The sequence below is a fragment of the Chaetodon trifascialis genome, chromosome 7, assembly GCF_039877785.1.
Source record: "Chaetodon trifascialis isolate fChaTrf1 chromosome 7, fChaTrf1.hap1, whole genome shotgun sequence".
Lineage (NCBI taxonomy): Eukaryota > Metazoa > Chordata > Actinopteri > Chaetodontiformes > Chaetodontidae > Chaetodon > Chaetodon trifascialis.
The window spans coordinates 6,356,549-6,370,120 of NC_092062.1; the positions used below are offsets into that span (position 1 = coordinate 6,356,549).

At 42.3% G+C, this 13,572-nt stretch overlaps 2 protein-coding genes across 2 annotated transcripts in view; one reads left to right on the forward strand and one right to left on the reverse strand.

Moving 5' to 3' along the window:
- The window catches only part of LOC139333574 (voltage-gated potassium channel regulatory subunit KCNG4-like), a 179,182-nt gene that overhangs the window by 135,438 nt on the left and 30,172 nt on the right, over positions 1–13,572 (reverse strand). The window lies entirely within an intron of this gene.
- tgfbr2b (transforming growth factor beta receptor 2b) overlaps positions 1–13,572 on the forward strand; it is a 37,196-nt gene that overhangs the window by 9,663 nt on the left and 13,961 nt on the right. The window contains exons 2-3 of the mRNA XM_070967259.1: positions 819–963; positions 1,075–1,268. Coding sequence (XP_070823360.1) covers positions 819–963; positions 1,075–1,268 — 339 coding nt within the window. The remainder of the gene's footprint in view (positions 1–818; positions 964–1,074; positions 1,269–13,572) is intronic.

Genomic DNA, 13,572 nt, shown 5'->3' on the forward strand with positions numbered 1-13,572 from the left:
GAGGGCAGTGAGGTGATTGCAGGGCAGATGGGAGATGTGGCTGAAGAGGGGCACAGTGAGCAGGAATGTACACAACTGAGGTGGACATTGTGACACACACAGAGAAGAAAATCTTCTCAAACCACCTACTAATGCTGAGGAGGAGGAGCTGCAGGTAGGGCAGGAACGTTGAGATGGAGGAGACAGGTAGCTGACACATCTGAAGTCTGGTCAGACAGTATATGAAACATGTGGCTGCCTCTGTGCTTTCATTTCAACATGATGGTCCATTATGTTGAACAATGTGAGGCTTGACAGTGGCACGATAAGAGTGATCACCAAAAACGTGATGCTAATGAAGCATCCAGAAAGGGAAGGATTGATCCTCTGGGCAACATGAATGTGCTCAGTATGTTTTATGGTAATGTTTTCATTAGATTTTGGTTTTTTTTTGGCTAGAGGTGGAAATTTTAGTCTGATGTTGGTCACCAAAATATTAGGCTTCATGCTCTGAGTGCAATATCCACAGCAAATTTCATGTGAATCTGATCAGAGACCAGCACCAGCATTCTTATCTGCATTCTTCTGTTCAACACAGAAAAACTCACAAAAAACATGGAGATTGCACTGAACCCATCCCTCAGTTCAGTCAATAAATATGCCTCCATCACTACATATTTTATATTTTTATTATATCATATTGCATATTTTTTAACCAATAAACATTGTCTGAGTCAAGCCAGTGCAGGAATCAGAGAACTGGCATTAGAATTGCTGTATTTTCAGTGTGATAACAGTATGTTTCAAACCTGATGGATGCTTTTGTGTGTGTTTGACAGGTATGCCCCCTTTTTACCCAATGAGACAGCTTTGTAAGTTCTGTGATCTGGAGCTTTCCTCCTGCAGTGGTACAGGGACATGTATGTCCAACTGCTCCATCACATCCATCTGTCAGGACTCCAGCGAGGTCTGTGTTGCTATCTGGTACGTACCTGTGAGTAGAACTGCCTTCATCACTAACCTGATGGCTTTTAATGTTGACATTTTTGATACATTCTGTGTGTCTGTCTGTCTGTCTGTTTGTCTGTCTCTTAGGAGGAAGAATGAGACGGGCTTCTCCATTGAAACTCTCTGTCATGACCCCTCCACTCCGCTGTATGGCATTATGCTGGATGACTACAACAGCTCTGACTGTGTGATGAAGGAGAAGAACACAACGAGTGGAATGGCTCACGTCTGTTCCTGCACTGACAAGGAAGAGTGCAACGACGAGCTGATTTTCTCACCTAGTGAGTACATGAAACTTAGACCCTCCAATGAGGTTCAGGCTGCATACATTTATTTCAGCCATGCATCGAATGACATGTGCAGGGTGAAAGGTGTCAACTCTAGTGACTCACCCACAGAGAAGTAGCTCTGCAGTCCCACGCTGCTCTATGGAGCGTTGTAGCATCTTTCAGCTCCTAGTTTCAGTTTTACAGCTCACAGTTTTATTGCTTTGACTCAGTCTCTCCACTCTCATTAACTTTCAGGCAGCTTTTTTCTGTCAAAAAAGCTCTGATAAATCTGCCTGTCCAGCAGTTAGCTGCAAGCTGGTGAACAAAGTGAAGCTTTTAGCTGATAAATAGCCACATTTTTTGCATTGGAAGATGACAAAAACAGTGCTAAAAAGACGTGAGCATTGGATGTCATCATCAGGCAGCTAACTCGCTAACCTTTTGAATATGATTGCCTGTTTACAGCTGTTCTGAACATTTGATGCGACTGTGCATAGAAAGGCACACATATCATGTCAGCCACACCCACTTTCAGCTCACCAAAGCTTGGCAAACGAAGAACACATCTTTTTGACACTGTTCACACATCCACTACAGCATATCTGTCAACCATCTATAAAATCAGCAGGTTGTGTGTTCAGACAGCTGTGTGGTTTCTGATAAACTGCACAAGTCTAACATTTGTTCAGCAGAGCGATGCATCCGTGTCCACCCTTTCCTCATACAGTATGTCAGCTGTGAATAAGTAAACAAGTGTTCGTCACTGTCACTAGTAGTCGTTGTCTATTCAAGCCACTTTGCTTCATTTATCAGTCAATAATCCCTCTGTTGTCGTCTTATCACCCCTCCCCCTCCTACTTCTCTTACTTTTTCTCCAACCACAGACGAGGAAACTCTAACTGTATTTTGGCATGTAAAGCTGTTCACATATTTTTCAGAAATTGTGGGTGGTTTTCAGGTCCCATTATGGTTGCTACTGTCTTATAGAGAGTGCATCGTCATCACAAACAGGAAGTGGAAATGTGGTGTTTGCATCACATGTAAACAACGTTTGGGGAATCCTCACTGTGGTCACAGACACACAGCTGTGTGCGTTCTAAACTCTGTGTTTGGCTGCTACCTCGCACTGTGCTGAGAAGAAAAATTGGGTGTCTTTCTCAGTCGGTGTGTGTGTGTGTGTGTGTGTGTGTGTGTGTGTGTGTGTGTGTGTGTGTGTGTGTGTGTGTGTGTGTGTGTGTGTGTGCGTGCACATGCGGACGTGTGTTGTGTAGGCCAGCCATGCTGGAAAGCTCAGACATATGGTTTCCTGTCTGTGTTTAACTCAAATCAGACACATCTCCATGCACATGGTGAGCAGGCCTCATGGACACAGAACACCTCTGTGGTGAATGACAGTAAGGTAGACTGAGTCTGCTGCTATGGGGCAGCCAATTCATCTCCTCCTGTATATGTATATATTGCAAACAGACTGTCCTTCAACTGGAGAAGCTGTTAAATGTATTTTTTCAGTGCCGTGAGCTTCGCAAATGACATCCCATAGAGTCAGTGGGAGTCAATAGTCACCTCAAAAACCAAAGCTATCAGCTATCATGCCCCAAACAGCTGACAGGAACTATGATTTGTGAAGTGACCTTTCAACTTTTAATTTATACAAATAACAAGTACATGTTGACAGGTAAATATATGGCTCTTCAAGGGAAAACTACATGCCTTAGCAATGTCACTGTCAGGTCATAAGTGGCACCTTTGTTCCCTATACTGCCCTGCATAATTTGGTGCGTTCTTTAATTTGAGAACCCTTGCTTGCCTTGCTTCCTTGAGGTGATGTCTGAGTCGCATAATCATGAATGCAGCTACCAAATCCTCCTCTTTACAGCACATTTCAAAGAATTTGCATTAAATTTTCTGCAGTAATTTGGTAAGCTTGTGTTGCACATTGAGCACAACCTCGCTGGCATGGTTTCACCTGCAAACAGTGATTATGTGAGCTGGAACTGAACTTAGCAATAATTTAAATATGCAAGACCATGACGAGCACTGGTAGACTTCTTCTTCCATTCACTGCGTTTCAAAAACAAGCCAGAATTCTGACTTTGTTATTTAAAGTATAATAAGTGAGCAGGTTTTTCTGTGGAGACGTTTATTCCAGTCAACAGAGCTCCAGCCCAGATAACTTTTGGGGTCTGATATGACACACTTATGAATAAAAGCCTCAGTTGTATCTGTGTTTTTTCTCAAAACATATACTTTAAACAAGCCAAACAACATTGGTCACTGTCACCCACTCCCGTTGACTGCTGCAATACAATTTGATATCTACCCATCACGTTCATTGTTTGTCAATGACATTCAACATGTGTGCGTTGTCATTAGGTAAATGCTGGCATAAGGATACTAAGGATACCAACATGCGTGTGTGATTACTCACTGCAACTCACTGAGTTTTTCAAAAGCAGGCAGACTTAACATGATGAGCATGCCACTAATCCAGATTCTACGTCTACCTCCACCCTTGCAATCAACCGCGAACCCTGATGAGCTTCAGTTTCAAACTGTTGCCAGTCCACCATCGGTGGTGTGCCAAGCTGTGGCTTTCCGCTCTCCTCCCCCAACAAGCTGCACTACAGAGCTTCTGTAGTGATCTTACAAAGCCTCATCAACCAAATGACCCTGCTGTGTTGAAGAAAATCAGAGGTTCAGAGAGCTGGGTCTTCACAACGAGCAAGATCAGCTCAATATCATTGGTTTAAGATTTTCACTGGTTCAAGAGGAAAACTTTACAGCATGCAGTGTTGCTGCTGTGCAAACCAAGGCGGGAGGATTAGTAAAAAACTGGAAGCTGCTTTCACTGTGCAGTTTTCAAAACTGGAAACATGCTTTACTGGCATCCAGGAGCATACAAGCAGCAAACACCACAGAGAGTGTGGCCCAGTTTCAGTGTCGCAACAACCCAGCATCAGTACACAGCTGGACACTCAGGTACAAGTGATCCAGAGGGACAGTAGAGAGATGCTAATGAAACAGCTAGCTAAGGTGTTGCCATAGACAGTGACAATCCGCGTGCAGTAATATTTATATGCTGATGCTGCTCAGATCTCAGGACAGTGCCGATACCAAACAGTGGCCAAATGTCACATGACATAGTTAATGAGATAATTAACCTGATTTCACTTTATGTTTTAGGAAAAGTTCTATGACCAATTTGAACAAAGAACAGTTTGTTACAGTGCTGCACAGGGTGGATGACACATTTGTTGTTTGTAAAGATTTTGTTGTTCTTTTTGTTTTGCCTAAAACTGATGCTCACACAATTTTCACTGTGTTAAATGACGTTTTGACACAATGCAATATATTGCCTGGCGGTGCAGAGGGCAGGCATACAGTGCTACATACATGTCAGGCCACTTGAAGGGAGTCACTCCAAACTTTAAAGTGTACAATCCTGCATCAATATTTGCCTGATCAAGAGCTCCCCCAAACAAAACCGTGAATTCAAGTCTCTACAAAATGAAACAAATCCTGAACCAGAAAACCTGTCCAACCCAATGGACGGGGACCTGCTGCTTTAAATACAGTCAGTGACACTTAGCTTGCTGATGTGATGGAAGAGTTTTCAGAGGATTCACATGGTGAAAGTGGTCAGGAAGCTGCGTCGTGTTCCAGCCTTGAAAACTAACCCACGCTTGAAAACTTCAACACCTTCAGTATTTCAGTCTGTGCCTCGCCAATCCAAAACGTTACAAACCACTGACACAATGCTACAAACGGCCAGAGCACAGTCACTATAGCGCAAGCTTTAATTCAACGGCAGAGGTCAGATGATGCATTTGACAACTTTTTCAAGTCAGTGATAGAGACCTTCAAGGATAGAGACACCCAGGTTGCCAAGGCAACAGAGACTCCCCAAAGGAGTTAGGGGCAGGGAGCATGCATTTTAGAGCCACTCAGAGTATTACAGGCAACAACAGCTTGAGGTATCAGCTTGCTGAAGAATGATCAGAAATTTTGATCAGAAAGACTTGGAGGGAGCGGTGGACGCGGAAAGCTGCTGGTCACAGCTGTCTCTGGGAAAGAGGTGACTCCCCTGTCTTCTATAACGTCCGTACACTCAGAGGATTTTGACTGTGACAATCTGTGTGCACAGTTGAGGATGTTGTCATCATTAAGACATCAGCAATTCAAGCCAAGCCCGAAAAAACATCAGTGAGGCTCAGAAGTGAAGCGATGAATGCTGCGGCCAAAGAACTGCAGTCAGAAGTGCTCAAACAGTTTGAAACTGCTTTTCATGATGCCAGTCACCTCACCATATTAAAACATCCCTACATTCAACCATGACACAGAGAAGGCTGACTGACTTCATGTGCAGCCATATGCACAGACGTCCTGACACAAATGGACATGACTGCTGTTGCAAATGAGTTTATCCAGCAAAATGAGCGACACACATAGCCTTTACATAACCTACATATTACTGTCACAGCCATTGTCTGTGCTGTGGCTGGACCTTTGTGTTGGCTGTCTTAAGTCTGTGGATTTGTGCACGGTTCTGCACACTCTGCCTGTCTCTGTGTATAAGATACGGATCTCCTGAGTGCAGACTTGTGGTGATAATAATGAGTATGATGTGGATTTGGACTTGGGGTGGGCATGGTGTGTTTTGGTTGTGGACTGAATGTTTGTTGTTCATGTACCTTAATGCATTAAAAGGCTTGATTTGTTGTGTGTGAATTTTAGTGTTGGATCAGACAATACATATTCATAATGAATACAGATGTGCTGATGTGTGATGTCGGACTAAAAAAATTGTTGTATGATGTTATTCAGTACTCATACGTCAGTAATATAGACCCATGTCTGTTTCAATGTGTATACCCCCGACCCCCTCCGCATGCCTTGAAATATGGCCCCACCTTTTTTAGATGCATTCTGTGGTCCACAGGATGGTTTGTAGCTGACTCTGCACTCTGATCTTCCTGTTATTGATCCCTACAGTCGTCAATAAGCAAGAGGCAAATGACTATGTAGAGACATGCTGTAAACACGGAAGCCTGAAGACTGAAATCCTGAGCACTTCGAACTAAATTTGGCAAGTTCATTAGCTCTATCAAGGATGTGCACAGCAGTTTGTGTAAATCCCAATCTATCTTTGTGTCTGCCTGTCTGTATCTCTCAGTGAAACATGCACACACACACACACACACACACACACACACACACACACACACACACACACACACACACACACACACACACACACACACACACACACACACACACACACACACACACACAGCCATAGGGGTAAGGGTTGTGGTTCCTTCCTCCCATTGAGGACACATGCAGCAGGAAGTCCTTGTTTGTTTACTGGACCACTGCCATGGCTTATTCCTCTACAAATGCCTCACATTGTTCTTCCCCTGCATTACATTCTTGTGACGTGCCTGTAATAGTGTTTGTGCATGTGGTCTACTGCTTTACAGCCGCACTTGCGGATTCTCATGTGAGTGAATGTGTTTGCACATCCAAACGTGCTCCAAATGTCACCATGAGGAAGTGCACATTGTGATCCCACAGCAGTAAACACTGACAGGGCTTGTTGGCGTAAATGGACAGCTCAGTAAAAGCCTGGCACACGTTAATCAGGGAGATGTGCGCCTTGTTATCACAGTCTCAGTATGGTGAGATGATGAAATAGTAGGTCAGAGATGCTGTTTATCTGAGCTGCTTATTATGTCAAATTCAGCGCTCCTCTTTCAAACTTCACCCAATATTCCACTTTCATATGCCATACATGTCCAGTATAATTGGCTGACCTTGTCAGTGGCAGTTGCAATTACATTTAGGTGACAGATTTGGATGACAAGTGACTCTACAGAATCAGATAGAAATTCACCTTTAGGTAGAGCTACAGCAGCGTTGTACATTTTAATCAGAGCTGAAGATTTGTTGTGTGGCCGTGGTGCAGGTTTGTGCCATCTCTCTCATTTCATTCTAATTTGGCATGTCATTGTGGATGGGATGTTTTAAGAAATTCTAATTATATTATTAATTATTAGTGAGTACAAACCCCCCATTTGATGCCTTTTCAAAACTAACCAGATTAATGTGAGCACACTACTCTTGAGTCCTTGCACTTTCTCAGTCATTGGGCCAAGAACATAAAAACTGATCAGGAGTGATCCTTCTCGCTCTGGTAGACCCGGCCCTCTGTGACACAGCATTTGTTTCTAATTAAGAGCCTGTAAAAGATGATTTGGAGCAGACAAACACAGCCTCTCAGCCAGTGTCAGTTCCACATGTGTTTTGGAGCTTGTGAACTAGTTTGAGTGGGAAGGGAGGCATTGATAGTAAATACTGCCTTGTCATAGTAACATGCTATTTGTTTTAGTGCTGTATTTACAGCTGCGCTCTTGTGAAAGTCAGTTTTACATGCTTGGAGGCACGCTATGTGAGGGACGAGATCAAGGTAGAACTAATTCATTCCTGACATGGATGCCTTTACTCGTATAGTCTGTATTTTTGCACAGATGTCGCCTGATCTCCTCAAAGTCATTTCTTGGGTTATTTTGGCATCCCTCATGATGAAAGCAACCTTCCTCATGACAGGAAATGGGGATTTTTGATGTCAGGATGGTGCTTCTATTTTGATTATAAAGAAGAACAAGAGTTAAAAATAAAAAAAGGAAAAATTAATTAGAAAGACCTCTTGATGCAGCTGGCAAAGAGGAAGAGGAGAAGAAGACGGATATGGAACTATAAAGGAAAAAGTGGCTCTGTGCATGTTCCAAGATCTGTTTTTTTATTCTAGTTTTTTTACAGTTCCTCCTTCACTGTGGAATCTTGGCTTCTCCTCAGTGAGTACATCAGTCTTTTACTCACACAGCAGACCGCTTTATAGAAAAATGACTCAAGCAGGCCATCTATGAGATGTATAAAAAGGAAAAGAACAAGCTCAGTGTGAGGCAAAAAAAAAGAAGAAGAAACTGGTGGCCGGCATGTTGAAATGGGATGAGGAAGTAGATGGAGAGACAGAAACCCAGTGATGGAGAGATGTTGGAGGGAAGGGATGGAGAGCTGGAGAGACATGAGCCATGTGTCAATCTGCAGCAGTCTGGGTTGTAAAGGCAGTGCTGTAACCATAACAAGTAAATAGTGAGTGTGATATTCACTTTTAGTCAGTGTCACCAGCATCCCTGTGGCTGGATTCCTCCACGCGCCCCCATAATATGATACCCAGCTGGATAAAGAGCGTTTATTTATATACATTTAGGAGGCTCAGAACTTCACAGGGAAACATGGTAAACAACTTTAAACTTTTTAAATATGAGGTTCATGTAGTGAAATAGAACCGATACATAATGCAGACATAATTTAAAGGAACTTCAGAGTGTTTTAGTGCACTGAGAGTATAACAAACCTTTTGAGACAATTATATGACAGTTATATTAAAGCTGCATTTATTGATTTTCTTGGAGGGACGGTTGAGAAGGCTGAATATCGCTTAAGGTTGCTATGATGAGCATGTTGACAGACAGAGACAGATTACAAAGACATGGACGGACAGCAAAGTTGACATTGAGTTAAAAGTGCAAAACTCTCTGTAGAGCTCTGGGAGCAGAAGAGTCAGGTGATTATTGTGGTATCATTTACCACAATGTTAAACACACACACACACACACACACACACACACACACACACACACACACACACACACACACACACACACACACACGTTAACCTAACCCTTGATGTTAACCCCAGTCTTCACCCTAAAATTTTATGATTTACATTATGGGGACCTGCATTTTGTCCCCATGAGGAGGGCGAGTCCTCACAATATGAATCTGCAAAGAGATTTATGTCCCCACAACTCTATGTCTCTGAGGAATGCAGAAGAGGGGCATCACCCACTGATTCTCACACACACACACACACACACACACACACACACATGCATGCAGCCACTCTGAGGGTGGCCTGTGTGTGTTTTGGCATCTCCATCTTACCTTTACTTTAATTACAAGCTGACATGTACACTTTAACATTTAAACACACAATCTGAGCTGCAGTAATTGGAGTGAGGACATAATGAATCTATCATACACATCATAATAACATCAAATGACCTTTAGACATGTGTTTGAGGTTATGAAAAACCAGACATCAAGTTAAAAAGTTCTTTGAAATATGTAATTAGGGTTGAAGTGAGAGCCCACACTAATGAAGCTGTTGCCCAAATTATCAACAATGTCACTGAAAAACAGGCTTGTTTACAACAACTACAACAGAATGGTGATCCATGCTTTATAAAAACATTTCACTTCTGTTCTTCACATAAAGAAACAACAAACCTGTTAGCTCTGGGTTTGCTGTCCCTGTGTTCAAAGTCGGCATGTTGAAACAAAACTTTATACTTTCCTTTTGTATAACTAATGAAACAGAATGTATCCGTCTGTGTATATTTAGCTCTGCATTGCAAAGGCTTTTTCTTTGTCCTTTCTTCCCTGTGTGAGTCCTCGATGAAGTCCAGATCATGGAATATTGGCTCTTAAAAGGTGTAGGCCTCAGCTGTAGGTCGGTGCCATGACTGATCTGTGAAAGCAGGCCAGAAATAAATAAACTGGCCCAGGCTCACTCCCCTGTTGGCACAGCATTCCTGTGGTCATCCTCTGTAAATCTCACAGGCCTGCTCCTTGACCCAGAGGCCATGTGGACACAACTTCAGGGAGGGTTAATTATTTTAGCAGTAAAAGACACCAAATGTTCATCAGCATCCATGTTGATTAAGAGTTCATTATCGTTTGATGGTTTGTCACAAAGTCACTTTGACCATTGTTAAAATTAAAAAAACAACATTAGTGGAGTTTTAAATGCTGAACTTTTAATTTAAGAATCAGTGTGGCATGAGAAATGATTTTACTTTCCTCATAGAGTAAGCACATGTAAAGCATCTTTTTGCCATTCAACTTCATGTATTTCATGATTCACTTTATGAGAAATCAAAGTGCCACAAGGTCGGTCGTAGAGCTGCTGCAGCAGCATCTTATCAGCACATGGTTGCTATTTCTAGACATCATCATAAAGCTATCAACTGCTAGACGTGACATCACCCTTAACCTGTTAGCCATTATCACTGCTACAGCTGGCTGACGGTAGGTGTGCTGCAGGGATGGACAAAACAGCGGCTTATTATATTTTGACAGATGTGAGGAGAATTTATAACAATTATCAAAAAATGTGAAAATCTGAATCTGGCTGATTGACAGCTTTCTTTTGTCCATCGAATGACCAGATTATGGATGAAACATCATATCAGAAAGTAAGCCCTGGTTTTGAATGGAGGTTTTTGATCATGTCAGTTTAAGTAATGACATTTACTCATTACAAGCGCTCTGCTGGCACAGGAGACAAACTGGCACAGTGAAGGCCTCAGTGAAGTTGGAAGTGTGTTTCAACCTCCTCAGTGTTTATAATGGTTTCCATCTATCCACCCCTCACCTGTTTCAAACATGAAATCATGTCTGGTTCTGTCATTTTCTGCGGAAAATACTTCCTTTTTAATATCCAGCTCACAACTTTGTTATTCACCAAACACTGTGAGGAGCCAAGTAATTAGCAACTGGTTAGAGCATTCAGAGCGTGAGTCAGAGATGGCAGCATTTGAAATCAGAGCATTCACATCCTGAAACACACACACAAACACACTCACACACACACAAATGACGTGCAAGCCAGAGGCAAAGATCCCTCTATTAGTCGGAATGATGTGTCAAACCTCATTGAACACTGCGTGAGAACGCTCTGGCATCCTGATTGGAAAAGGCAATATGAGTCCTATTACCAGTTTGTCTTGGCACCGTCTAACAGATTGGTTGTGTTTCTGCCTCGAATACTCACACTTACACAGTCATGGCAGAGAGACAGCCAGGAAATAAGCCTAAAACCTCAAAAACCTCCAAGCAATCTTCAAACCCTTACAGCGAACACACATGTACAGACACATGGAATTTGACAAGCAGTGTCTGACTGTCTGGCCGTCTTTTTTTTTGCAACCCGCTTTACTACCAGACTTTTGAAGTTGTCTCGTATCTAAAAATGTATTTGTGTGATTAGTATTTTGGATTTACTGCATCAGCAGCTTGGCCCAAAGCATTTTCAGAAAGATTTACTGCTTCACAGTCACACACACACAGCCACGCAACCACAAAATGAAGATATTATTCATCCCACTGTGAATATTTTTTACTTGCATGACCACACAGCAGCCCAGTACATGATGGATTCAAAGGCAATCGCCTCTTTAAAGAGAGAGAGTTTAAAGGACTGTGAATCAGGCAGACTTTGCAGTTAATGAAGCTGTCCTTTCAAAACGGCTAATGTGCCGTGTGATAATTATTACAGCACACGTTCTGATCACGATTAGATCAAGTATCAGCTTGACAAAGAATGTTAAGAGTGTTAATGTTTATTTCACACAGTAGTTCAGGCTTTGCTTCTTCATGGTACCTTTGCAAATTAAGCCTGCAAACATGCTGCTGCATTAATGCTAGTAAATATCTGTCAAGCCACAAATAGAGTTGTCATAGATGTTTCCTTTTTGCATGTGTGTTGCTCTCTCAAAAAACAGACAAAATGCAGAAAATGATCAGACAATTCAAACTGATTGTGTAGTTGCTGAAAAGGCTGGTGCTCAGTGTATTTAGCTACCAGCGTTTTCCCTGGACTGGACATGCATGGACATGTCCATCACATATCATACTGTATAAGCATTAGGAAAATGGTAAATGTGGTAAATGGTAAACTAACTGAAAACAAATGAAGAACATGAATATTTTCCTACCAACTAAGGTTTACATTTGTTTTTACTTTCACTTTTAATTATTTCTTTGACAGTAATATTTATTGATGTATTCAATATACTTTTATCTTGTCTGATAACCTTTGATACATTTTTAGAGCCTCAGAGTGCTACAAATATTGAATGCGAAATAGATGTTGGGTGGTGCAGCTTCCCTAATGGTCAGTCCTTGGCTTGAGCTCCTCCAGGCTGCCAGTGAGGCAGCTTCACTCAGGAGGGTAATGGTAGACTGAGTGAGACACTCTTTGAAAAGATGCCCAGCCAGAGCAGACCAGGCCGGGCCGGGCCAAGCCGAGGCAGACAGGCTCTCAACTGTTTTTTCCCGGCTGCTGGAGCTCTGCGGGTTGGCTGCCGCTCTGTCCGGGCTGGCAGTCACAGTTTGAGGAGGTAGTTAATGCTACAGCTCATGAAGCTGTAACGGCTGCTCACACTGTTGGCAGTGTCCACTGTGGGCCTATTGACTGAGTACACAGTCAGCTCCCTGCTTAGATTACAAACGTGAAGATAAAGACCCACATGTATGTGCGAGTGTGTGTATATATATATATATATATATATATGTATATGTGTGTCTATGTGTGTGTGTGTGTGTGTGTGTGTGTGTGTGTGTGTGTGTGTGTGTGTGTGTGTGTGTGTGTAAATATATATATTTATTTATATTTATATAGTTTGGATGGAACGATTGACAGCATGCCATGGAGTGGGGAACAGCATGTTGTTTTCATAGCACAGGCCTCAAGAATTACTTCCCTGTGGTGGGTTGGATTGTTTTGGACTGTTACTGTATGAGTAGTGGGAGGAAATTTGCAGCTTGCTGCTGCTGCATGCAGCACCCAACTCACACAAACTAAGCTGTGTGTCCTTCAAAGACCTACCTTCACACCATACCTTTTCTTTCGTTGTGGAAATGGACCATTTCTAAAGTGTGCTTTGAACTTGTTTGTCGGCAACAGACAACATTATTTATAACCAAAGTCATGGCAGTGACAGAACTATGTTTAGCTCTGAAACCAGACTGATGTGGACTTAACACAGAATTTCTTGAGGTTTTCTGTATGTCAGTACATATGTGATAGGAGTACTTATGAAAGGACCTGCAGCTCTTTCCCGAAGCAGTTGTGTAAAACTAACTGACCAACCAAAGTAAAGCACTGAAAATGCTCTAATGTGGATTTTTACCAACTTGTAACTCCTCTGGTGAGCCTCAATCAAACGAGTTTGCATTAAGAGTTTTCTGTCAGTCCAAAATGGCTGATGCTCTTATATTTCAGCAGCACTTTGTACCCATATTGCTGGTTTCAAATACCAGCACATGCTGCTGGCCAGCATGACAGCAAACTGTGATGAGTCATGTTTGCAGCTTTCACCACAATCAGCAGACGCTATATTATAACCTCTGCACCTCTTCACTGACTTTTATGATTCAGTTCAAAGTCAGTCTTAATGTCACCAAGAAA